This window comes from Ascaphus truei, chromosome 5 (assembly GCF_040206685.1).
Source record: "Ascaphus truei isolate aAscTru1 chromosome 5, aAscTru1.hap1, whole genome shotgun sequence".
Lineage (NCBI taxonomy): Eukaryota > Metazoa > Chordata > Amphibia > Anura > Ascaphidae > Ascaphus > Ascaphus truei.
The window spans coordinates 107,504,750-107,531,826 of NC_134487.1; the positions used below are offsets into that span (position 1 = coordinate 107,504,750).

A 27,077-nucleotide genomic window follows, 5' to 3' on the forward strand; every position below is an offset into this window, starting at 1 on the left:
GGAAGTGAGTCTCATCTTCTACCTCACCTAGCTCACATCTTTGGCACAGTCTCATCTCCCGGGGCTTCCAGTTTTGTCTGTGCCTGCCTGTTTCTATTTCTAGGCTGTGGGCACTTATTCTGTACTGGCTCAGGGTCTGTCTCTGTTTTGGGTCTTTTACCTTCAGTAGGTAGGGTGCCAGAGTGTATTCTCTCTTTAGGCTGTGGTAGGTCTCCAGCTTCTTTGAGCGTTGGATATCATTTTCCCATCTTGTCACATACTGCTTCTTCATTTCGTTGGCGATTGAGTTGATTTCTTTTTTCGGCAGGTTGTTAATCTGTGTGGGGTTTTGTCCTTGGAGTGAGAGGACAAGTTGTTTGATGGCACAGGGTCTAGTGAGGAGGTCCTGACTTTGCTCTCTCTCTCAGACCTCACTCTCTCTCTCAGACCTCCCTCTCTCTCCCTGACCTCACTCTCTCTCTCTGACCTCACTCTCTCTCTCTCTGACCTCACTCTCTCTCTCTGGCCTCACTCTCTCTCTCTGGCCTCACTCTCTCTCTCTGACCTCACTCTCTCTCTCTCTGACCTCACTCTCTCTCTCTGTCCCCACTCTCTCTCTCTGTCCTCACTCTCTCTCTCTGACCACTCTCTCTCTCTCTCTCTCAGACACTCTCTCTCTCTCTCTCTCAGACACTCTCTCTCTCTCTCTCAGACACTCTCTCTCTCTCTCTCAGACACTCTCTCTCTCAGACAGACACTCTCTCAGACAGACACTCTCTCAGACAGACACTCTCTCAGACAGACACTCTCTCAAACAGACACTCTCTCAGACAGACACTCTCTCTCTCAGACAGACACTCTCTCTCTCAGACAGACACTCTCTCTCTCAGACAGACACTCTCTCTCTCAGACAGACACTCTCTCAGACAGATACTCTCTCAGACAGACAATCTCTCAGACAGACAATCTCTCTCAGACAGACACTCTCTCTCAGACAGACACTCTCTCTCAGACAGACACTCTCTCTCAGACAGACACTCTCTCTCAGACAGACACTCTCTCTCAGACAGACACTCTCTCAGACAGACACTCTCTCAGACTGACACTCTCTCAGACTGACACTCTCTCAGACTGACACTCTCTCAGACTGACACTCTCTCTCTCTGACACACTCTCTCTCTCAGACACTCTCTCTCAGACAGACACTCTCTCTCTCAGACACTCTCTCTCTCAGACAATCTCTCAGACAGACACTCTCTCTCAGACAGACACTCTCTCTCAGACTGACACTCTCTCTCAGACTGACACTCTCTCTCAGACTGACACTCTCTCTCAGACTGACACTCTCTCTCAGACAGACACTCTCTCAGACAGACACTCTCTCAGACTGACACTCTCTCAGACTGACACTCTCTCAGACTGACACTCTCTCAGACTGACACTCTCTCTCTCTCAGACACACTCTCTCTCTCAGACACTCTCTCAGACAGACACTCTCTCTCAGACAGACACTCTCTCTCTCAGACACTCTCTCTCTCAGACAATCTCTCAGACAGACACTCTCTCTCAGACAGACACTCTCTCTCAGACTGACACTCTCTCTCAGACTGACACTCTCTCTCAGACTGACACTCTCTCTCAGACTGACACTCTCTCTCTCTCAGACACTCTCTCTCAGACAGACACTCTCTCTCTCAGACAGACACTCTCTCTCTCAGACAGACACTCTCTCTCTCTCTCTCTCAGACACTCTCTCAGACAATCTCTCAGACAGACACTCTCTCAGACACTCTCTCTCAGAGACACTCTCTCTCAGACTGACACTCTCTCTCAGACAGACACTCTCTCTCAGACAGACACTCTCTCTCAGACAGACACACTCTCTCAGACAGACACTCTCTCTCAGACAGACACTCTCTCTCAGACAGACACTCTCTCTCTCTCAGACACTCTCTCTCTCTCAGACACTCTCTCAGACAGACACTCTCTCAGACTGACACTCTCTCTCAGACTGACACTCTCTCTCAGACTGACACTCTCTCTCAGACTGACACTCTCTCTCAGACTGACACTCTCTCTCAGACTGACACTCTCTCTCAGACTGACACTCTCTCAGACTGACACTCTTTCAGACAGACACTCTCTCTCAGACAGACACTCTCTCTCAGACAGACACTCTCTCTCAGACAGACACTCTCTCTCAGACACTCTCTCTCTCAGACACTCTCTCAGACAGACACTCTCTCTCTCTCTCAGACACTCTCTCTCTCAGACACTCTCTCAGACAGACACTCTCTCTCAGACAGACACTCTCTCTCAGACAGACACTCTCTCTCAGACAGAGACTCTCTCTCAGACAGAGACTCTCTCTCAGACAGACACTCTCTCTCTCAGACAGACACTCTCTCTCTCAGACACACTCTCTCTCTCTCAGACAGACACTCTCTCTCTCTCTCAGACAGACACTCTCTCTCTCTCTCAGACAGACACTCTCTCTCTCAGACAGACACACTCTCTCTCAGACAGACACTCTCTCTCAGACAGACACTCTCTCTCAGACAGACACTCTCTCTCAGACAGACACTCTCTCTCAGACAGACACTCTCTCAGACAGACACTCTCTCAGACTGACACTCTCCCAGACTGACACTCTCTCTCAGACTGACACTCTCTCTCAGACTGACACTCTCTCTCAGACTGACACTCTCTCTCAGACTGACACTCTCTCTCAGACTGACACTCTCTCTCAGACTGACACTCTCTCTCAGACTGACACTCTCTCAGACTGACACTCTTTCAGACAGACACTCTCTCTCAGACAGACACTCTCTCTCAGACAGACACTCTCTCTCAGACAGACACTCTCTCTCAGACAGACACTCTCTCTCAGACACTCTCTCTCTCAGACACTCTCTCAGACAGACACTCTCTCTCTCTCTCTCAGACACTCTCTCTCAGACACTCTCTCAGACAGACACTCTCTCTCAGACAGACACTCTCTCAGACAGAGACTCTCTCTCAGACAGACACTCTCTCTCAGACAGAGACTCTCTCTCAGACAGACACTCTCTCTCTCAGACAGACACTCTCTCTCTCAGACACACTCTCTCTCTCTCAGACAGACACTCTCTCTCTCTCAGACAGACACTCTCTCTCTCTCTCAGACAGACACTCTCTCTCTCAGACAGACACACTCTCTCTCAGACAGACACACTCTCTCTCAGACAGACACTCTCTCTCAGACAGACACTCTCTCTCAGACAGACACTCTCTCAGACAGACACTCTCTCAGACTGACACTCTCTCAGACTGACACTCTCTCAGACTGACACTCTCTCTCTCTCTCTCAGACACACTCTCTCTCTCAGACACTCTCTCAGACAGACACTCTCTCTCAGACAGACACTCTCTCTCTCAGACACTCTCTCTCAGACAATCTCTCAGACAGACACTCTCTCTCAGACAGACACTCTCTCTCAGACAGACACTCTCTCTCAGACTGACACTCTCTCTCAGACTGACACTCTCTCTCAGACTGACACTCTCTCTCAGACTGACACTCTCTCTCTCTCAGACACACTCTCTCTCTCAGACACTCTCTCTCAGACAGACACTCTCTCTCTCAGACAGACACTCTCTCTCTCTCTCTCTCTCAGTTACTCTCTCAGACACTCTCTCAGACAGACACTCTCTCAGACAGACACTCTCTCTCAGACAGACACTCTCTCTCAGACAGACACTCTCTCTCAGACAGACACTCTCTCTCAGACACTCTCTCTCTCAGACACTCTCTCAGACAGACACTCTCTCTCTCTCTCAGACACTCTCTCTCTCTCAGACACTCTCTCAGACAGACACTCTCTCTCAGACAGACACTCTCTCAGACAGAGACTCTCTCTCAGACAGACACTCTCTCTCAGACAGAGACTCTCTCTCAGACAGACACTCTCTCTCTCAGACAGACACTCTCTCTCTCAGACAGACACTCTCTCTCTCTCAGACAGACACTCTCTCTCTCTCAGACAGACACTCTCTCTCTCTCTCTCAGACAGACACTCTCTCTCTCAGACAGACACTCTCTCTCTCAGACAGACACTCTCTCTCAGACAGACACTCTCTCTCAGACAGACACTCTCTCTCAGACAGACACTCTCTCTCAGACAGACACTCTCAAATTTTTCAAATCAAATCAAATCAGCTTTATTGGCATGACGAAAGAACATTTCAGTATTGCCAAAGCGTGAATAATAGGGGGTGGGGGACAATAATTACACGAATACTAGGGGGTAGGGTATAATGATTGCAGGGTATAGGGGTAACAGTTTCACACAGGGGTGTGGGGGTTAGTGTACGTCTCTCAGCTTGTGGCAGGTGCTGATATAGTGTGCAGCCAGTTCTGCTGTGGTTTCATCTTCTCCCAGGAGGATCGCTATTTTTTGGTTCTCTTCTGTATTATTAAAGTTATGGATAGCAGCATTGAGTTTCTCTAGGTGGGCACTCCTCACTTCAGAGTATTGTGTGCAACGCAACAGGAAGTGAGTTTCATCTTCTACCTCACCTAGCTCACATCTTTGGCACAGTCTCATCTCCCGGGGCTTCCAGTTCTGTCTGTGCCTGCCTGTTTCTATTTCTAGGCTGTGGGCGCTCATTCTGTACTGGCTCAGGGTCTGTCTCTGTTTTGGGTCTTTTACCTTCAGTAGGTAGGGTGCCAGAGTGTATTCTCTCTGAAGGCTGTGGTAGGTCTCCAGCTTCTTTGAGCGTTGGATATCATTTTCCCATCTTGTCACATACTGCTTCTTCATTTCGTTGGCGATTGAGTTGATTTCTTTTTTCGGCAGGTAGTTAGTCTGTGTGGGGTTTTGTCCTTGGAGTGAGACGACAAGTTGTTTGATGGCACAGGGTTTAGTGAGGAGATCCGGACTTTGCATTGCTCTGTAGCAGTAAGACTGTGGGTGGCTGGTGTTTAGGTGAGCCCAGAATGTCAGTGCTCTCTTCTGTACAGTGAGCAGTAGAGGAAAGCGGCCCAGCTCAGCCCGGCATGCATTGTTTGATGTACTCCTGTGTACTTGGAGAAGGTGTTTGCAGAATTTCAGATGCAGTATTTCTGTTGGGCTGGTATCCCATTTTGTGGAGTCTGGGTATGTTACAGGGCCCCACACCTCGCTGCCATACAGAAGGATGGGTGTGATGATGCTGTTGAATATTTTCTCCCAGATTCTTATTGGTGGTTTGAGGTGGTACATCTGTTTCCTTATTGCATAAAATGCTCTGCGGGCCTTCTCCTTCAGTGTATTTATGGCCAGGTTGAATTTCCCTGATGAGCTGATTGTTAGACCAAGGTATGTGTAGCTCGTTGTCTGTTCTAGTGCATTGTCGTCCAGTGTGAATTGAGATATGGTCGGATGTTTTTTTGATTTTTTTTCGAATACCATTATTCTTGTTTTTTCTAGGTTCACAGAGAGTGCCCAGGTCTGGCTGAATTTTTCTAGTATTGCCAGTTTCTGCTGGAGGCCTTGTTCTGTTGGAGACAGCAGGAGTAGGTCGTCTGCGTATAGTAGAGACTTAATCTCAGTTCCAGCCAAGTTGAGCCCAGGTGCTGAGGAGGATTCAAGGGCTGCTGCGAGCTCATTGATGTATATGTTAAAAAGTGTGGGACTCAGGCTGCAGCCCAGTCTAACTCCACGGCCTTGATGGAAGAAGTCTGTCCTTTTGTTATTTACTTTCACGCAGCATTTGTTTTCAGAGTACATACTTTTGATCGTGTCGTATGTTCTCCCCCCTATTCCGCTCTCTAGTATTTTCAGCAATAGGCCTGGATGCCAGATGGAGTCGAAGGCTTTTTTGAAGTCCACAAAGCAAGCAAAGATTTTGCACTTGTTGGTGTTGTGGATGTGTTTATTGATCAGGCTGTGTAGGGTATAGATGTGATCCGTGGTGCGGTGGTTTGGCAGGAAGCCTGTCTGGCTCTTACTCAGTACACTCTGCTCTGTCAGGAAGGTGAGGATTCTGCTGTTCAAGATGCTGTTGAACAGTTTCCCCAGGGTGCTGCTGACACAGATTCCTCTGTAATTGGATGGGTCCATCCTGTCTCCTTTCTTGTGGATAGGGGTTATCAGTCCTTCGTTCCACAGTTCAGGGAAGTAGCCAGTAGTGAGGACCAGGTTGAACATTTTCAGTATTGCTTCTTGTATAGATGGATTGCTATACTTCAGCATCTCTTGTAGAATGCCATCTGGTCCGCTGGCTTTCTTGGTTTTTATTAGTTGTATTTTTTCTTTTATTTCCTGGATTGTGATTGGTATGTCCAGGGGGTTTTGGCTATCTTTTATAGTGTTCTCCAGTGATGTTTGTTTGGTGAGGATTTGTTTTTGTTCTTGCGTCAGGTTTTCTTCTGGGATTTCTTGGTAAAGGTCCTCGAAGTAGTTTTTCCAGATGTTGCCATTCTGAATGGCCAGGTTTCTGTTATTCTGCTTTGTATCCAGATGTTTCCAGGTTTGCCAGAAAGTATTTTCATCTAATGCTTCTTCAATTCTTTCTAGTTTTTTGGCAATGTGGTTTTGTTTTTTCTTCCTTAGGGTGTTCCTGTAGGGCTTTAGGTGTTGGTGGTACCTCATTCGTAGTTCTGTATTGTTTGGGTCTCTGTGTTTTTGGTTTGATATTGTTCGCAGGCTTTTTCTAATGGTGTTGCATTCCTTATCAAACCATTTTTCTTTGATTTTGCTATTTGTTGTTGGTCTGTTAGGGCTAGTTTTTTTCAGGTTTCTTCAGGTGTCTCTCAGACACTCTTTCTCTCTCAGACACTCTCTCTCTCTCAGACACTCTCTCTCTCTCAGACTGACACTCTCTCAGACTGACACTCTCTCAGACAGACACTCTCTCTCAGACAGACACTCTCTCTCAGACAGACACTCTCTCTCAGACAGACACTCTCTCAGACAGACACTCTCTCAGACAGACACTCTCTCTCTCAGACACTCTCTCAGACAGACACTCTCTCTCAGATAGAAATTCTCTCTCTCTCTCTCAGACACTCTCTCTCTCAGACACTCTCTCAGACAGACACTCTCTCTCAGACAGACACTCTCTCAGACAGAGACTCTCTCTCTCAGACAGACACTCTCTCTCAGACAGACACTCTCTCTCTCTCAGACAGACACTCTCTCTCTCTCAGACAGACACTCTCTCTCTCAGACAGACACTCTCTCTCTCAGACACTCTCTCTCTCAGACAGACACTCTCTCTCTCAGACACTCTCTCTCTCAGACACTCTCTCTCTCAGACACTCTCTCTCTCAGACAGACACTCTCTCTCAGACACTCTTTCTCTCTCAGACACACTCTCTCTCTCTCTCTGACACACTCTCTCTCTCTCTCTGAGACACACTCTCTCTCTTTCAGACAGACACTCTCTCTCTTTCAGACAGACACTCTCTCTCTCAGACAGACACTCTCTCTCTCAGACAGACACTCTCTCTCTCAGACAGACACACTCTCTCTCTCAGACACACTCTCTCTCTCTCTCTCAGACACACTCTCTCTCTCTCTCTCAAAGACACACTCTCTCTCTCTCAAAGACAGACACTCTCTCTCAGACACACTCTCTCTCAGACACACACTCTCTCTCTCTCTCTCTCTCAGACACACTCTCTCTCTCTCTCTCAGACAGACACTCTCTCTCTCTCAGACACTCTCTCTCTCAGACAATCTCTCAGACAGACACTCTCTCTCAGACTGACACTCTCTCTCAGACTGACACTCTCTCTCTCTCAGACACTCTCTCTCTCAGACACTCTCTCTCTCAGACACTCTCTCTCTCTCAGACACTCTCTCAGACAGACACTCTCTCAGACAGACACTCTCTCAGACAGACACTCTCAGACTGACACTCTCTCTCAGACTGACACTCTCTCTCAGACTGACACTCTCTCTCAGACTGACACTCTCTCTCAGACTGACACTCTCTCTCTCTCAGACACTCTCTCTCTCAGACACTCTCTCTCTCTCAGACACTCTCTCAGACAGACACTCTCTCTCAGACAGACACTCTCTCTCAGACAGACACTCTCTCTCAGACAGACACTCTCTCTCAGACAGACACTCTCTCTCAGACAAACACTCTCTCTCAGACAGACACTCTCTCTCTCAGACACTCTCTCAGACAGACACTCTCTCTCTCTCTCTCTCAGACACTCTCTCTCAGACACTCTCTCAGACAGACACTCTCTCTCAGACAGACACACTCTCTCTCAGACATACACTCTCTCTCTCTCTCTCTCTCAGACAGACACTCTCTCTCTCAGACAGACACTCTCTCTCTCAGACAGACACTCTCTCTCTCAGACAGACACTCTCACTCTCAGATAGACACTCTCTCTCTCAGACAGACACTCTCTCTCAGACAGACACTCTCTCTCAGACAGACACTCTCTCTCAGACAGACACTCTCTCTCTCAGACACTCTCTCTCTCTCAGACACTCTCTCTCAGACACTCTTTCTCTCTCAGACACTCTCTCTCTCAGACTGACACTCTCTCAGACAGACACTCTCTCTCAGACAGACACTCTCTCTCAGACAGACACTCTCTCTCAGACAGACACTCTCTCTCTCTGACACTCTCTCTCTCTCAGACACTCTCTCTCTCTCTCTCAGACACTCTCTCTCTCAGACAGACACTCTCTCAGACAGAAACTCTCTCAGACAGACACTCTCTCTCAGACAGACACTTTCTCTCAGACAGACACTCTCTCTCAGACAGACACTCTCTCTCAGACAGACACTCTCTCTCAGACAGACACTCTCTCTCTCTCTCAGACACTCTATCTCTCAGACACTCTCTCAGACAGACACTCTCTCTCAGACAGACACTCTCTCTCTCAGACATACACTCTCTCTCTCTCAGACAGACACTCTCTCTCTCAGACAGACACTCTCTCTCAGACAGACACTCTCTCTCAGACAGACTCTCTCTCTCAGACACTCTTTCTCTCTCAGACACTCTTTCTCTCTCAGACAGACACTCTCTCAGACAGACACTCTCTCTCAGACAGACACTCTCTCTCAGACAGACACTCTCTCTCAGACAGACACTCTCTCTCAGACAGACACTCTCTCTCAGACAGACACTCTCTCAGACTCTCTCTCTCTCTCGGACACTCTCTCTCTCTCAGACTGACACTCTCTCTCAGACAGACACTCTCTCTCAGACAGACTCTCTCTCTCAGACAGACTCTCTCTCAGACAGACACTCTCTCTCTCTCAGACTCTCTCTCTCTCAGACTCTCTCTCTCTCAGACACTCTCTCTCTCTCAGACACTCTCTCTCTCTCAGACAGACACTCTCTCTCAGACAGACACTCTCTCTCAGACAGACACTCTCTCTCAGACAGACACTCTCTCTCAGACAGACTCTCTCTCAGACTGACACTCTCTCTCAGACAGACACTCTCTCTCAGACAGACACTCTCTCTCAGACAGACACTCTCTCTCAGACAGACACTCTCTCTCAGACAGACACTCTCTCTCAGACAGACACTCTCTCTCAGACAGATACTCTCTCTCAGACAGACACTCTCTCTCAGACACTCTCTCTCTCAGACACTCTCTCTCTCTCTCAGACACTCTCTCAGACAGACACTCTCTCAGACAGACACTCTCTCAGACTGACACTCTCTCAGACTGACACTCTCTCAGACTGACACTCTCTCAGACTGATACTCTCTCAGACTGACACTCTCTCAGCCTGACACTCTCTCTCAGACTGACACTCTCTCAGACAGACACTTTCTCTCAGACAGACACTCTCTCTCAGATAGACACTCTCTCTCAGACAGACACTCTCTCTCAGACAGACACTCTCTCTCAGACAGACACTCTCTCTCAGACAGACACTCTCTCTCTCAGACAGACACTCTCTCTCTCAGACAGACACTCTCTCTCTCAGACACTCTCTCAGACAGACACTCTCTCTCAGACAGACACTCTCTCTCTCAGACACTCTCTCTCTCAGACACTCTCTCTCTCAGACACTCTCTCTCAGACAGACACTCTCTCTCTCAGACATACACTCTCTCTCTCTCAGACAGACACTCTCTCTCTCTCAGACAGACACTCTCTCTCTCAGACAGACACTCTCTCTCTCAGACAGACACTCTCTCTCTCTCAGACAGACACTCTCTCTCTCAGACAGACACTCTCTCTCTCAGACAGACACTCTCTCTCAGACAGACACTCTCTCTCAGACAGACACTCTCTCTCAGACAGACACTCTCTCTCTCTCAGACACTCTCTCTCTCTCAGACACTCTCTCTCTCAGACACTCTCTCTCTCTCAGACACTCTCTCAGACAGACACTCTCTCTCAGACAGACACTCTCTCTCAGACAGACACTCTCTCTCAGACAGACACTCTCTCAGACAGACACTCTCTCAGACAGACACTCTCTCAGACAGACACTCTCTCAGACAGACACCCTCTCAGACAGACACTCTCTCTCTCTCAGACACTCTCTCAGACAGACACTCTCTCTCAGACAGACACTCTCTCTCAGACAGACACTCTCTCTCTCTCTCAGACACTCTCTCTCTCAGACACTCTCTCAGACAGACACTCTCTCTCAGACAGACACTCTCTCTCAGACAGACACTCTCTCTCAGACAGACACTCTCTCTCTCAGACAGACACTCTCTCTCTCAGACAGACACTCTCTCTCTCAGACAGACACTCTCTCTCTCAGACAGACACTCTCTCTCAGACAGACACTCTCTCTCAGACAGACACTCTCTCTCAGACAGACACTCTCTCTCAGACACTCTCTCTCTCTCAGACACTCTCTCTCTCAGACACTCTCTCTCTCAGACACTCTTTCTCTCTCAGACACTCTCTCTCTCTCAGACACTCTCTCTCTCAGACACTCTCTCTCAGACACTCTCTCTCTCTCTCAGACACACTCTCTCTCTCAGACACTCTCTCTCTCTCAAACACTCTCTCTCTCAGACACTCTCTCTCTCAGACACACTCTCTCTCTCAGACACACTCTCTCTCTCAGACACACACTCTCTCTCAGACACACACTCTCTCTCAGACACACACTCTCTCTCTCTCAGACACACACTCTCTCAGACACACACTCTCTCAGACACACACTCTCTCTCAGACACACTCTCTCTCTCAGACACACACTCTCTCTCAGACACACACTCTCTCTCAGACACACACTCTCTCTCTCTCAGACACACACTCTCTCAGACACACACTCTCTCAGACACACACTCTCTCAGACACACACTCTCTCTCAGACACACTCTCTCTCTCTCTCTCAGACACACTCTCTCTCTCAGACACACTCTCTCTCTCTCTCTCAGACACACTTTCTCTCTCTCTCTCAGACACACGCTCTCTCTCTCTCAGACACACTCTCTCTCTCTCAGACACACACTCTCTCTCTCAGACACACACTCTCTCTGACACACCCTCTCTCTGACACACTCTCTCTCTTTCAGACAGACACTCTCTCTCTCAGACAGACACACTCTCTCTCAGACAGACACACTCTCTCTCAGACAGACACACTCTCTCTCTCAGACACACTCTCTCTCAGACACTCTCTCTCTCTCTCTCTCTCTCTCTCTCAGACAGACACTCTCTCTCTCAGACAGACACACTCTCTCTCTCAGACAGACACTCTCTCTCTCAGACAGACACTCTCTCTCTCAGACAGACACTCTCTCTCTCAGACAGACACGCTCTCTCTCTCAGACACTCTCTCTCAGACACTCTCTCTCAGACACTGTCTCTCAGACACTCTCTCTCAGACACTCTCTCTCAGACACTCTCTCTCAGACACTCTCTCTCAGACACTCTCTCTCTCAGACACACTGTCTCTCTCAGACACACTGTCTCTCTCAGACACTCTCTCTCTCTCACAGACACTCTCTCTCTCAGACACTCTCTCTCTCAGACACTCTCTCTCTGACACACACACACAAAGATACACACACACACACACACACACACACACACACACACACACACACAGATACAGATACACACACAGATACAGATACACACACAGATACACACACACACACACACACACACAGATACACACACACACACACACAGATACACACACACACACAGATACACACACACACACAGATACACACACACACACACACACACAGATATACACACACACAGATACACACACACACACACACAGAGATAGACACACACATAGATACACACACAAGGACACACAGAGACACAGACACACACACACAGACACAGACACGAGAGCAGCAGTGGAGAGCATAGGCAGCGACGGATGTGAGTGACTGGGGGGGGGGAGGGAGGAAAGGCATGCGATCCGTGCAGGACAGGCAAATTTACAACTAACTCTCTCCCCCCCAACCCCCCTACCTTCTCCTATCACCCGGGGCAGAAGGGGACGGGACACCACGCAGCCACCAGCAGGGTGATGAGCCGGAAGGCAGACACACACACTCACCGTGTGCTCTGCACAAAGCGGAAGCCCCGCCCCTGGCTTCCTCTCTGCCTGCAGCCAATCCCCTGCGGCCCGGCCGGCATGAAGGAGGGATAATGGGGAGGGATAAGCGGAGGGATGGTGGGGAGTGATAATCGCGGCGCCCCTCTAGGCAAACCACGCTTCGCACAGATTGGGGACCACTGGGCTGGGCCGCAAATATGTTCGTTGTTGGCCGCATGCGGCCCGCGGGCTGCGAGTTTGACATGCTTGCTGTACATTGTACACCTGAGATACCAAAGTATATTTAAATGACTTTAATTTGTATATATCCCAGGTATCTCAAGTGTGATCTTTTTTAACATTTGTCTCTCCACTAGTTGTTTAATGATGTGTGTAGGGTGGTTAGTGAGGAGGTAACACAGTTCTTCTAGTGAAATACTCTGCTGGTGGTTTTATTTGTCCATAAACATAACAAAACAATGGGTGCTCTGGCCCTTTAAGTGAAACAAAAACATAAAAAAAACAAAAGCCTATCCCCGTTAGGGAAGCTATCTAAATAAGGTTAAGCCTTTCTACCCAGCTGGTTGGCTAACCTAGACCAGACCAACAATATTTGGTGATACCACTTGGCTCCTTACCTGGGAGCTTTATTCCATTCGGGACGGCATAAGTCTGAGCAGCCTTGGTCTGTCTGTCAACTCTCCTCTGTCCTCTCTCAGTGCCTGAGAGAGACTGCTGCCCCCAAGGCATTTCCTCTTCCCCTTTTTAAAGCAGGTGAGCTCACTTAATTAGGATCACCTGTCTAACTAGTGGAGTTAACTCATCACATACTGGAAATCAGCACAATGCAACCTCCTACTAACATATACAGAGTCTATGACTCTGTCACATACTGCTGCGGCCGAGTTTATTCGAGCATTTGCCCGTTCTCGGCCGCAGCAGTAACCTGGCGCGCGCCGGAGGGTGCCGGGCGCACGCCGAAGACACGGAGGAGCGCCCTCCGATCGGGGCTTTCTCCCTCCCGCTGCCGGGTCCGCTGGGTCCCCCGGAACCCCCTGCCGCCGTCCCCCACATCGCGGGACACCAGGGCTCCCTCGGGGAGCCCTGTACGCGCGTGCAGGGGGCGCAGGCACCCGATGACGCGTGACCGCGCGCACGCCGAGGGAGTGCGGCTAGCATGCCGGGGCATCCCCAGGCTTGCGGAGCTAGCCGCACTCAAATAAAATGTGCCGCCTCTGTATCCCACTCCCCAGCATAACATTACCATGTAGAGTGGCCCATGCACCGAGACTGTGCATCCTAGAAAGTGCGTCCGCATTACCATGCAGTATGCCTGGCCGATGCTGCACTGTGAAATTGAAGGGTTGTAATGACAGAAACCAGTGGGTAACCCTAGAATTCTTTTCTTTGTTTCTATGTATCCACTGTAAGGGTGCATGGTCTGTAATGAGGGTAAAAGACCTGCCTAATAGGTAATACTTTAAAGTGTCTGTTGCCACTTTACGGCCAAACATTCTTTTTCTACCGTGGCGTATCTTTGTTTACGGGAACACAATTTGCGACTTAAATGAGAGACCAGGTGTTCCTCATCTCCTACAATCTGGGACAGGACTGCTCCAAGTCCTACTTCGGAGGCATCCGTTTGCAGAAAAAAATATTTTGAACAATCCAGAGCTACCAAGACTGGGTGACTACAGAGCGCTGTACGTAGGTTTAAAAATTCGGTCTCCGCACCACTGCTCCATTTTACCACATCGAGTGCCCTTGTTTTTACTAAGTCTGAAAGCTGTGCAACCCAGGATGCAAAATGGGGTACAAATCGCCTGTAGTGACCCACAATGCCTAGAAATGTCCTAATCTGTTTTTTCCTAAAAGTACGGGGCCAATTCTCAATGGCTTCTACTTTATTGAGCTGGGGTGTTACAGTCCCCCTTCCCACAACATAGCCCAGATATTTTGCATCTGCCAAGCTGACTGAACATTTAGCTGGGTTGGCTGTGAGACCCGCCTCCCGAAAGGTTCTCAACACTGCCTCAACCTTTTGTAGATGTGAGTCCAAATCTGGACTATGAATTACCACATCATCTACTGTAAGTATGCTTTGAGTGCGGCTGCAACAATTTATTCATCAACCTTTGGAAGGTTGCAGGCGCCTCATGAAGGCCAAAGGGTAAAACGGTATGCTGGAAGAGGCCATCAGGTGTGGAGAACGCGTTTTTCTCTTTTGCGGACTCCGTTAATGGGATTTGCCAATAAACCTTTGTAAGATCTAAAGTGGTTAAATAACGGGCCCTCGCCAACCTCAAAATTAACTTGTCTACCCGGGGCATAGGATAGGCACCAAACTTCGAGACTTCATTGACTTTTCAAAAGTCATTACACAACCGCATTGACCCATCAGGCTTAGGTACCAAGACGATAGGGCTGGACCATTGACTATGGGACTCCTCAATTACCCCTAGATCAAGCATCTTCTTTACCTCTGACTGAATAGCCCCTCTTCTGGCTTCTGGAATCCTATAAGGTCTTATCTGAATGGCTATTCCCGGCTTGGTGACTATATCATGGGAAACCACCCTAGTTTTCCCTGGTACGCTGTAAAATATGTCCCTGTTCCTATTTATCAATTCAACAGCTTCCCCGTATTGTTCAGGAGTGAGTTCTGACGATATTCGAACTAGTGGATCCTCTACTTTCCCGGATTTGTTAGCTACCACTGTCGGACATACCTCTCTATCCTTCCTCAAATTTAATAGATTTATGTGATCGATTTGCTCTACTTTCCTCCGATCTGGCTGCCGAATTTTATAATTCATCGGGCCGACCTGTTCTAGAACTTCATATGGCCCTTGCCAAATGTGATAACAGCTTGCTTTCGGCCGTGGGAAAAGGCACCATTACTCGGTCCCCTGGTTGGAAGCTGCGAACCGTAGCCTGCCTGTTGTAAAGTTTCTGTTGGGCCCTCTGCGCCTCTTCTAAATGTTGTCGGACTATGGGAGTAATATGAGCAATGCATTCTTTTACAATCTTCTACAAATTGGATGACATTCTTCCCTGGAATCGCTTGTTGCTCCCACTCTTCTTTGAGGCTATCCAGAATCCCTCTTGGGCGTCTGCTATACAAATGTTCAAACGGGGAAACCACGGATAGCAAACAAGAGATAAGGCAACAATGTGTCCCAGTTCTTCTCATCACTACTAACCACCTTCCTCAACATCATCTAAAGATTTTTATTAAATCTCTCTACCAGTCCATCCATTTGCGGAAGGTAAACAGATGTTCTTAAGGACTTTATTTTTAGCTCTACGCATAACTCTTGCATAAGCTTAGACGTAAAGGGGTGCCCTGATCTGTCAAAATTTCCTTTGGTATCCCAAGTTGGGAGAATACTTGGAACAATTCCTAAGCTATGGCTTTGGAGGAAGTATTATGTAATGGCACCGCCTCTGGATAGCGAGTGGCATAATCTAGAATTACTAGGATGTATTGAACACCCTTGGCAGATTTCTCCAAGGGACGCACTATATCCATAGCAATCCTCTCAAATGGAATCTCAATAATAGGCATTGGAATTAACGGGGCCCTCAAGCTTGGTCTGGGGCCTGTCAACTGACACTCGGGACAGGGGGCACAGAATCTTTACTGCATTATATATCCCTGGCCAATAAAATATTTTTAGGATTCTTTTCTGTGTTTTCTCCACTCCATAATGACCCCCCAATAAGTGGGAGTGTTGTAGCTCTAGGCCTTCCTTGAACTGGGTACTAACAATTTTTCTATTTCTTGGCTCACATGGTACAACAAAGTTTTTAATACAAAAATAGGGATAGGAGTCCTTGGTTTATCCTTCTACCGGGACTCCATTAACTTCTACCGCTTGGGTAAACCCATTTTTCAACTGGGGATGATTAGCCTATTGAAATCCAAATCTGTCCTGCGCTCAGGCATACAGCTGCAAAAACTGACACCCTGGAGGGTCAGTAAACTGACAGTGGAACAGTGCTGGGAGGGCATATGGGGACCATAATGGGGGTCGGGGCTCAGGGGCGCATTTTTTACAGCGTGTGTGCAAACAACCGCAGTCTAAATGGACAAATTAACACATGAGACTGTAAGTGGTAACAGCTCTGTGGGATAGGTCCAGATATAGCCTAAGACAACGGAAGCGAATTGCAATCACCAGCTGTTGAAGCTGAGCTGCTAACAGAAACAAAGTCCAGTGAAATCCAAATCTGTCATGCGCTCAGGCATACAGCTGCAAAAACTGACACCCTGGAGGGTCAGTAAACTGACAGTGGAACAGTGCTGGGAGGGCGCAGGGGGACCACAATGGGGGTCGGGGCTCAGGGGCGCAAAAAATGATTAGCCCATTCCCTACCAAAATTAATTGGGGAAAGTTCTACACTTCCAAAACTTTCCTCTTCTGGAGTTTGACCTATTACATCTATGGGTAACTCTGACTCCTGAGTGTCAACAAGCTCGGTCTCTGAAAACTCCTCATCCGCTGTTCTCCCTCTGTTAGGAGTAGTAACCAGTGCTAACTGGGGTGGGGGCCGACCTCTATTTTTGTCCTTCCTACGTTCTCGTTTTGATTTTATATCATCCGGAGTAGGATTGTTTAAGGTGAGCTGTCCTCTGATCAGGATGTCAAAACCAGGAAAACTACAACCTAAAACTAGGGAATGGGGCAACTTTGGTACAATTGCTGCTGTAGTTTGGATGACTTGCCCCTCAACTTTTACTTTTATCAGTGTCGTGGCGTACGGAAGCGTACACCCATGCACACATAATACCTGCAACTTCCCACCCTGGCAAAACGGGAGAGGCTTAACCAACTTCCCAGATACCAAGTTAATATCACTCCCTGAGTCTACCAGGGCAGAGATTGGTTTACAATTTAAAACCACCGTGGTGAGAAAGTTGTGGGTATTTTTATCCCCGCAGGTCACACATACCGCTCCACAGAACTCTGACCCCAGAGAGACATACGCACACTCCATTGGTTCTGACAACTTAGGGCATTGAGCCTTAATATGTCCAGGTTTTCTTCCACTCCCTCAAACCGTGCGGCCAGCCATGGGTCTTTGTTCTAAAATTGGCTTCTAATGTGCGTGTTGGGCTGTGGGTTTTGGTTTGTGCAAGAGGACGTGGAGCGTGACAGTTCACGGGTGGCTAGAAAACCTTCCACTGCGCCTACCATGGCATCATAAGTGAGGGAATCTCCTTGTCCCACCCAATGTTGGAGGTCCTGGGGTAATGCTCGAATGAAGTGGTCCAACACCACCATCTCAAGGATCTGGGTTGGGTTATATGCTTCTGGTTTTAACCACTTGGTCACCACATGGATCAAATCTCATAACTGGGATCTGGGTGGCTTCTGTTCCTGGTATCTCCTTGTATGGAACCTTTGCGCACAGACTTCAGGAGTCACTCCATTCCTTGCAAGGAATCCGCATTTTAGATGGTTATAATCCGCTGAGGCTTCTTCGTCGAGGTCACAATATGCTTTTTAGGCTTCCCCTAGTAGAAAGGGTGCGATAATCCCAGCCCATTTGGAGCGTGCCCAACTTTCCTGGGTAGCGATTCATTCAAAGAACAGGAAGAAAACCTCAACGTCATCTTGCGGTGCCATCTTCTGCGTTCGCTACATAGGTTCGCCTGGATGGGCCGCACCTCGGCTACACCGGTCGAGTCCATAGTAATCTGGGCAAAGCATTGAACCATCCCCCTCTGTGTTTCTGCGATAACAGCAAGGTGGGTTGTAAGTATCTGGTTTGTCTCACATTGTGTCACAGTGCTTTCAAGTCCCTTAGCGATGCTGTCCGCTACTTGTCGGTTAGTTTCCTGCTGAACAGCGGTGCTCTGTAGTAGGGCTTTCGCAACGTCCTCCATAATGAAAGTAGCAGTCCGCACAGGATCTAACAGTTGCAATTTGCAGCTCTGTCTCTTTTACAGGGTGTTCGTCATCCCACTTCTTACACCACTAGTGGTAGGAAGAACGTGGTTAGAGGAGGTAACACAGTTCTTCTAGTGAAATAATCTGCTGGTGGTTTTATTTGTCCATAAACATAAAACAATGGGTGCTCTGTCCCTTTAAGTGAAACAAAAACATAAAAAGCCTATCCCCATTAGGGAAGCTAACTGAACAAGGTTAAGCCTATCTACCCAGCTGGTTAGCTAACCTAGACCAGACCAACAATATTTGGTGATACCACTTGGCTCCTTACCTGGGAGCTTTATTCCATTTGGGACAGCATAAGTCTGAGCAGCCTGGGTCTGTCTGTCAGCTCTCCTCTGTCCTTTCTCAGTGTCTGAGAGAGACAGCTGCCCCCGAGGCATTTCCTATTCCCCTTTTTAAAGCAGGCGAGCACATTTAATTAGGATCACCTGTGGCCTGTCTAACTAGTGGAGTTAACTCATCACATACTGGAAAACAGGCGTAATGCAACCTCCTACTAACATATACAACGTCTATGACTCTGTCACAGATGATATATATAAACAATTTGAGCCTATAGCAAATAAGTGTCTGTCTGTCTTAGGGTAAGGCTGCAAAGCCTTTAAGGACAAATTCGCAAAAAGTCAAATTTGTGAAGGAACGCCATTTTGGTCGCAGATTCAAACTTTGGCAAAAAGATCGCCCATCTCAACAACTTCATATTCTTTTAAATGAAAGGATGGAATTTGTTAGAAATATCAGGGACAAGATTAAGAAAACAAATAGTTATTTTTTGTTTAATGTTTATGACAACATAGTTTATTCATATAGTATGCATTCCACCCAAGAAAGATACCAATAAAAGCTCAATTTGTGCTGGGGAAAAATATATATGGTTTTCGTAGATACATAGAAAGTTGTTTACAAGAATGATAGTTAAACAAATGTATCAATATAAAACATTTCTCAATATTAAAAACGTTAAAATTTGTTTGGCTCGGCAGGTGGCAAAAATCAAATGTATGAACAAGGAAAAACACAGCTCTTTAACTTTGTAAAGTTAGAAAGATGGTTTTAAAAGGAGTAATCCGTCTCCACCCAAATTGTTAGATCCCTAGCAAAATGTGGAACATTTGACATGTAGTGTTATCTGATATCAAAATCAATGTGCCCTCCACATCAATAGGTGTTCTATAGGTATCCTTCAATACCAATCCACTGGCAAGAGAGATTCAATGAGACTTTAAATATAGGGGGGGAGCGGTGCTTCCATGAATGGGATTTTAGCTATACACAATAGGCCATACTTACTGACATCTTGTGCTGGAAGAGACCTTACTGCCCATTCTCTAAAAATGCAATGGATTTTATGGCATAAAAACACTTGTAATATAAGGAACTATGTGAGCTGAGAATATTCTTTAATCTACAATTGAAATCAGCACAGACAACATAAAAGATCTGTGACATCATCTGCAACTAACAGCTAATAAGCAGCAAATATTAGTCATCAAATACTAGTCTTCAAAAGAAATGTGAACCAGTCAAAAGTAAAACAAAATCAATATTTCAAACCAGTGCACTGTGTAACCTTATTGCCTGAATAAGTTATGCTACTTTATCAATCTGAGAGAATGGCGAAAGAGTCATCCCCAGCAATATTACAAAGGCTCTTTATTCGCACGCACCTTTTAAAATAGCCATTTTATATAAGTGAAGGCACTGAATTTCCTGAGACCACAAAAGAACATCTCCTGTAATTATTGAACACTACTTGAAGATGAATGGGTTGGCGTTTAATTAAAAGTAATGAGAACAATAGACTGATAACAGATGAATTGATTGTATGGAAGGATCACATACATTAACCCCAAGGGAAAACCAATAGAAAAATCATGGCACTCACACATCTAATCTCATATCTGGATTATGATTCAGAGCTCTGTGCTCAATATTATTGTGATAACATGACCAGCTTGGCACCTGGATACTATGAAGTCACTCTGGAAGACAGGGAAATATTAAAAAAAAAAAAAAAAAAAAAAAACATTTACCTACATGCAGTGGCACTAATAAAATGATATTTATTTATCAAAATTAATAATGTGATTTATTTGCAAACTACAGTATTCGCTAATCTGTTTAACGAATATGAAATTGATGTGAGTTTCATTTTGCCATGCAGAGGTAATTGAGCACCTGAATGTTTTTGTTTTCATCCTATTGGCTTTATTGACTAGAACTAGACTGTATGGAAGCTAGTAATTATTAAGCTCTTAGCATAATTTAATGTAGAAATCTTGTTTGTTATTTTACCTTGTGCATTTCACAAAGCCCAGGAGATGGATAATAACTAAGGCAAGCAAAAATGTTACTTCCAAAAAAAATACAAAAAATCTAGGAGTTTATGTAAAGTACAAAGCCACTAACTATATTTTAAGAGATAATGAATAGTGGCTTTGAACCTTAACATCGACCTCTAGCGCTTAAAGCATGACCTACTTTGATTGTGTTAAACATTCTTTGTTGTAATCACTTACTTTGCTTAATCACTTACACTGACTTAATAGCAATTAGATTATGACTGCATTATAGTTCATTCAGTGCCTACTTGCGCTATTAGTACTACAGGAAAAAATCAAAACATAAGCAGAGAGTAAAATTCTGTAGTGGTCACCAACTTATGTTCTGGGTTCAACTCGGTCTGTGAAGATGCAGATGGGCACTTCCTCTTGCCAAGTTTATGGAGCAAAGCTTCTTAACATCAAACTGATGCATTCACATTCTATTCTCTATCCTCCCATGGCTCATATGAATTAATTGTTAAAAAAACATACACATTCATAGAAAAAGGCCATAAATATAATTATAATATACACTGATCTTAGCATTGTTAATTCAATTTTAAGCTATGTACAAATTTATAATGTCTCTGTTGCAGAGTACATGCAACTACACACGTAGGTTCTTTGGATAAGGCTTATTTATTTTAGCCTTAAAACATACAGCACACCAAAAACAAATAGCTTCTCATCAGCAAACAAAAGAAAAATAGCTTATCTTCAGCATGGCAAACAAAGCAGGTTCTCTTCAGCATGCAAACAAAACAGGTTTTCTTCAGCATGCAGGACACAACAGTTCATAAAAAAATGTACTTTGCAAACAGACCTTATATCAGTAATTTCTTCAGTAACTCGACTATTTCCAATCTGAGTTCTTAAAACTCTGCGATACCCATGCTCCACTACGCAAAATAAGGGTAAGGGGGGCCCATCTTCCATGGGTTACATCTGACCTTATTGCACTCTACCAGCTCAGGGAAACCTTGTGGAAAAGCTACAAAGTAACTGGCACAAGGAACTCAATCACTACAGATGCCTGCGGAACATGTGCACAAGGCAAACAAGGCACGCAAAAGCACAATATTACTCTGACAATCTCCACCAAAATACATGAAACCCAGCTAACTTCTGGAAGGTTATCAACAATATATTCCAGCCTCCTAACCATCAACAACCAAGTAATATCACTAAGGGGGATATTACTCTGACAAACCCCATTGACATTGCAAATGCATTCAATGATTACTTTGTGGGGGGTGCCACTAACTTATTAGCAAAACGCAGCCCAAACCACAAACCTGAATCTCATCCTGGGACTGCCCACACAGCCCCACCCCCTCCCAACACTGCCCACAATTTTCAATTTGGCCCAGAATCTGAAGAGGAGATTACACAAGCGCTCCTCAAACTAAAACTAAGCAGCCAATGTGGACCTGACTTACTACAATCTATGTTCCTACGACTTGGTGCCCCAGCCATTGCCAAACCAATTGCTTCCATAGTCAACTCTATCCTGTCTGCAGGCCATATCCATAAGACCTGGAAAACTGCCAGAGTTGTCCCAATCTTCAAAAGTGGGGACAAAAACACTGTCTCAAACTACAGACCAATCTCACTTCTCCCAATTCTATCCAAAGTCATGGAAAAATGTGTCCACTCCCAATTAAGCGATTACTATACCAAGACAAATTTCCCTAGCCAATTCCAATCTGGCTTTCGTCCCAAACACTCCACCGTAACTACCCTGCTAAAAGTTTGCAATGAAATCCAGTGTGGAATGGAACAGGGACAACTCACTGGTGCAGTATTCCTAGATTTTGCAAAGGCTTTTGATACAGTTGATCATGCTATCCTGCTTAACAAACTCCAGAGCTCTGGAATAGGGAAGCATGCTTTAAACTGGTTTCAGTCCTACCTATCAGGAAGATCCCAACATGTGTCCATCTCAGGCTCTAACTCCAACCCCCTGGATATCACCTGTGGTGTCCCGCAAGGCTCTGTTCTGGGGCCCCTACTCTTCTCGGTGTTCGTTAATGATCTTCCCACAGCTTGTAAGGAAGCCTCAATACACATGTATGAAGATGACACAATCCTATATGCACACAGCCATAGCCTCTCTGACCTTCAACACATACTTCAGTCTGACATTTTGAGACTCGAAAACTGGATTTCCCAAAACAAACTGTTTTTAAACACTGACAAGACTGTAACAATGGTACTTGGGACCAAGACTACATTTTTAAAGCTTCCTGCGACTGAGCTCCAGATTAGAACCAACGCTAACACCACCCTAACTCCTGTCACTAGTTTTAAATACCTGGGCTTATGGTTTGACTCCCACTTAACATTCGGAATGCACATTGATACCCTGACAACCAAGACCTATGCCAAACTAGGGGTACATTACAGGAACAAATCCTCCCTAAGTCTCCTGGTCAGAAAGCGTATCGCACAGCAGATGCTAATGCCAATTATTGACTATGGAGACATAGTATATGGCACGGCACCTCAAACCCACCTTAGCAGACTTGACACCCTCTACAATTCAATTTGTCGTTTTGTTCTCCAATGCAACTACAACACACATCACTGTGAAATGCTCAAAGAACTAGATTTGTCATCACTAGAGTCTAGGCGCAAAGTTCACCTTTCCTGTCTTGCCTTTAAATTCTTTATGGGCAAGCTACCCAGCTATCTGAACAAGCTCCTCACCCCTACCACATGCAGCACTTATCACCTGAGATCAGACTCTAAAAGACTGTTCATGGTCCCAAGGCTCAAAAAAGTATCCGGCCGTTCCTCCTTCTCTTACCGTGCACCCCAAAACTGGAACTACCTACCAGAGACTCTCACATCCACCACCAGTTTAAGTTCTTTCAAATCTAAGGCTGTCTCACATTTTAATCTGGTCTGTAACTGTTTCTTTCGCCCATAATATATATTTTCTTTAACTGTGCATGCAATGTCTTGTATATAATGTATACCCTGTTAATTTATGTAACTGTATTTGTAACCATGTATTATTTGTCTTAACTCTGTGCCCAGGACATACTTGAAAACGAGAGGTAACTCTCAATGTATTACTTCCTGGTAAAATATTTTATAAATAAATAAGTAACTCACTCCTGTCTCCTGACCAGCTAGCTGCATGTGTGCACACCCTGGGGTTTTTAACACACCTTGATTAGACCTTGATTAGGCAGCTGGGATTCAACTAATTGCCATGAGCTTCCCAGCTGAAGTTAACCTCATCACTGCTGCACTGCAGACTAAACATATGTCTGCTAGGCATATAGCTGGTGGCTTTTATTTACCCTGTCACAGTCTCGTTTTTATAATTCTATTTACAAAGTACTTAATCAACTAAGGAACATTTAGAATTAGAAGGAAGAACCAAAATAGATTTGATCAATTATATTCATTTAATATATTTCATATATATTTTTAAAAAAATAATCTAATCAATACACATTTTTTCATGTTTTGCAGGTGTAAATGGAACTATACTTTGCCCAAAAGAAATTACAGACGTAATTGACCCAGACTTTGAGAAAGGACCCCGTCTTCGTTATCTGCGTCTGGAGGGAAATGAAATTAAGCCACCAATCCCAATTGATCTTATAATGTGTTTTAGGCTTCTTCGAACTGTTGTTATTTAAACATTCAGAGCTGCAGCAAGTTTTGCCAAAATACATTTAGAAACCACTATCATAATTATGACTTATTTGTTTTTCACTTAAGGGTTTCTTATGCTATGTCCTTTAGAGTTATATAATTTTTTTTACTTACTACACCTAGGAATAACCCCAACAGAAAGCCGATAGGCTATATACAGTATGAACAGAATCTCAGACAAATGCAATGCCTTTTGTATTTAAATTCGATATTTGAATTGCATATTTGTCAACTCTATTAGTAATTTTTTTAAGTGGGGCATCACCCTGTTTATTTACTTGTATTTAAGATGTAGATAACAAATACAGTTTTTAGTGTTAAGATGAACGAAGGGAAATACCTTGAGTGACTACGTGTGCTTAGCCATGTCGATACATGGCTATTGTATACTACAGTACATTAATTTAATTATAAGCATCATAAATCAATAAATTGATTGAATACTATTGTCATTTAAAAAAAAACAATCATGTTCATAAAAACTATTTTGCCTTGAACACTAAGCATAGTCTCTTCAGTCATCAAACAAAATATTTCCATGTACTAGCAGCAAAACATTGTAATTACACATTAGTAATCAAACATACTGTAGCAATCCATTCATTTTGTAGTGACCAAGGTCATGCTGTGTGCAGAAAAGGGCAATATAAATTATAGAAAGCAGTAATTTTTCTTCAATGAACTACTGTATAAGAATGTTTTAGAATTGTTTAATTTTAAAAGGACACATTTACCCCCAAAATGATTGTGTTCACTATAATAAAAAAAACATAACATAATTATCTCTTTATTTTCGTATATTATATGGTTGTCTGTTACATTAGTATTTGACTTATCAGACACAATAAAAGCTGGTACTATTAACACTACAATACCAGCTCACAGAGAGAAACTAGCTAAATTCAAGCTCGCCAGATAACAACTAACATGACGAACATGTAAGTACTGTAGATAGTACATATAACTTACCAACCTGACTAAAATCTGAATTGGTAGTTAAGTACTGCACAGAATAATTCTATAATATTTTACATACACTGTACAGATATAGCAGCAATTACACTTGCTATCGTAGCAACATACAAAATTGCGCTATTTTGTCACTCACGGCTCCACTGAATTAAATTGGAAATTGTACAATTAAAACTCCCACCAGTTGGAGAGAGAGTAATAATGGCTGCTATATCTGTAAAAACTTTAACATGATGTACTTTAAAACAGCAATCCTGGCTGCAGCTTTTTCTTTGTATCTTACCTGAACCGGGAATTCCCCGAAGCTGATCGGTGGTCCCTCGATGTCTGTGGATCCATCTGGTTCTGGAGATATTAGTCTTAATGTGCCAGCATTGACAAAAAAAAAAAAAACAGGCTACAAATATGGCGGTAGACGTCAAACACAGCCGCCGGCGTAACCAAAAAATAAAAGCTATAGATTTTATATTTGTCGCTGGAGCCAGTGCCGCCAACAGGAGGGGACAAAGGGCACTGTCATCCCGGGCCCCATGGGTAAGGTGGGTCCGGCCTGCGCGGCCAGGCGCCAGTTATTTAAATTAAAAAAAACAAAATAAAAGAAAAACGCTGCACCCGGCACCGGGTCTCCCTGTTGGCAGCGCCGTAAGTAGGTTGACTTAAGCATCTGTCACGCCGGCGTGAGAGGGAGGCCCGGCACGTGGGAGCAGCATCGCAGGTGTCTCAGCGGGGCCGGCAGCCACTGCTGTGACCAGCCACCGCCCACCGCAGCCCCTGCCATCTCCCCCCCCACAGCCCCTGCCACCTCCCCCCCGCAGCTTCTGCCACCTCCGCCCCCATCTCAGCTCCTGCCACCTCCCCCCCCCACAGCCACCGGGCCAAAACCGCCAGCCGCCGCATCGGGGCAAGCCACCCCTCCTCCCCCCTGCTGCCACCGGGCCATCCCGCCACCCCCCTCCCCCCGGCAGCATCGGGCCAGCAATGGCCCCACCCCCACAGCACACCGGTGCAGGAGCAGCAACGTGGGGTGCCTGCAGCGGGGCTGGCGGCAACTGCTGTGACCAGCCGCCGGACCCAGCATCGCCACCCCACACACAGGATCGGGCCATCCAGCCATCCCTCACAGCCGCCAGACACCCCCCGCAGCCGCGGGACACCCCCGTACCGCCCCCCACTTCAGCATCGCCCCTGCAGCATTGCGCCCCCCCCCCCGAAGCACCACCACAGACACGCTCCCCCTCCCCCCTGCAGCCACCAGCCGAGATCATCCCCAAGGTAAGTCTGATTTATATATATACAGTATGTCTTGGGGGTGTAGGGGTATTTTTTACATGGATTGGTGGTGTTGGGGTATTTTTTTACATGGATTGGGGGTGTTGGGGTATTTTTTTACATGGATTGGGGGTGTTGTGGTATTTTTTTACATGTATTGGGGCTGTTGGGGTATTTTTTTTTACATGGATTGGGGGTGTTGTGGTATTTTTTACATGGATTGGGGTGTTGGGGTATTTTTTATATGGATTGGATATATATATATATATATATATATATATATATATATATATATATATATATACACACTATGTGTGTGTGTGTGTGTGTGTGTGTATATGTATATATATATATATATATATATATATATATATATATATATATATATGCAAATGTAAATACAACTGTATGCTTA

The 27,077-nt window shown here is 45.6% G+C and overlaps 1 protein-coding gene and 1 long non-coding RNA gene across 4 annotated transcripts in view; one reads left to right on the forward strand and one right to left on the reverse strand.

Annotated features, from left to right (window-relative positions):
• KERA (keratocan) overlaps positions 1–25,200 on the forward strand; it is a 48,231-nt gene extending 23,031 nt beyond the window's left edge. For both annotated transcript variants that reach the window (XM_075600444.1, XM_075600445.1), the window contains exon 3: positions 24,236–25,200. In XM_075600444.1, coding sequence (XP_075456559.1) covers positions 24,236–24,405 — 170 coding nt within the window. In that variant the 3' untranslated portion in view covers positions 24,406–25,200. The remainder of the gene's footprint in view (positions 1–24,235) is intronic.
• Positions 1–27,077, reverse strand: part of LOC142495243 (uncharacterized) — a 242,228-nt gene that overhangs the window by 69,779 nt on the left and 145,372 nt on the right. The gene's annotated exons all lie outside the window — the stretch shown is intronic.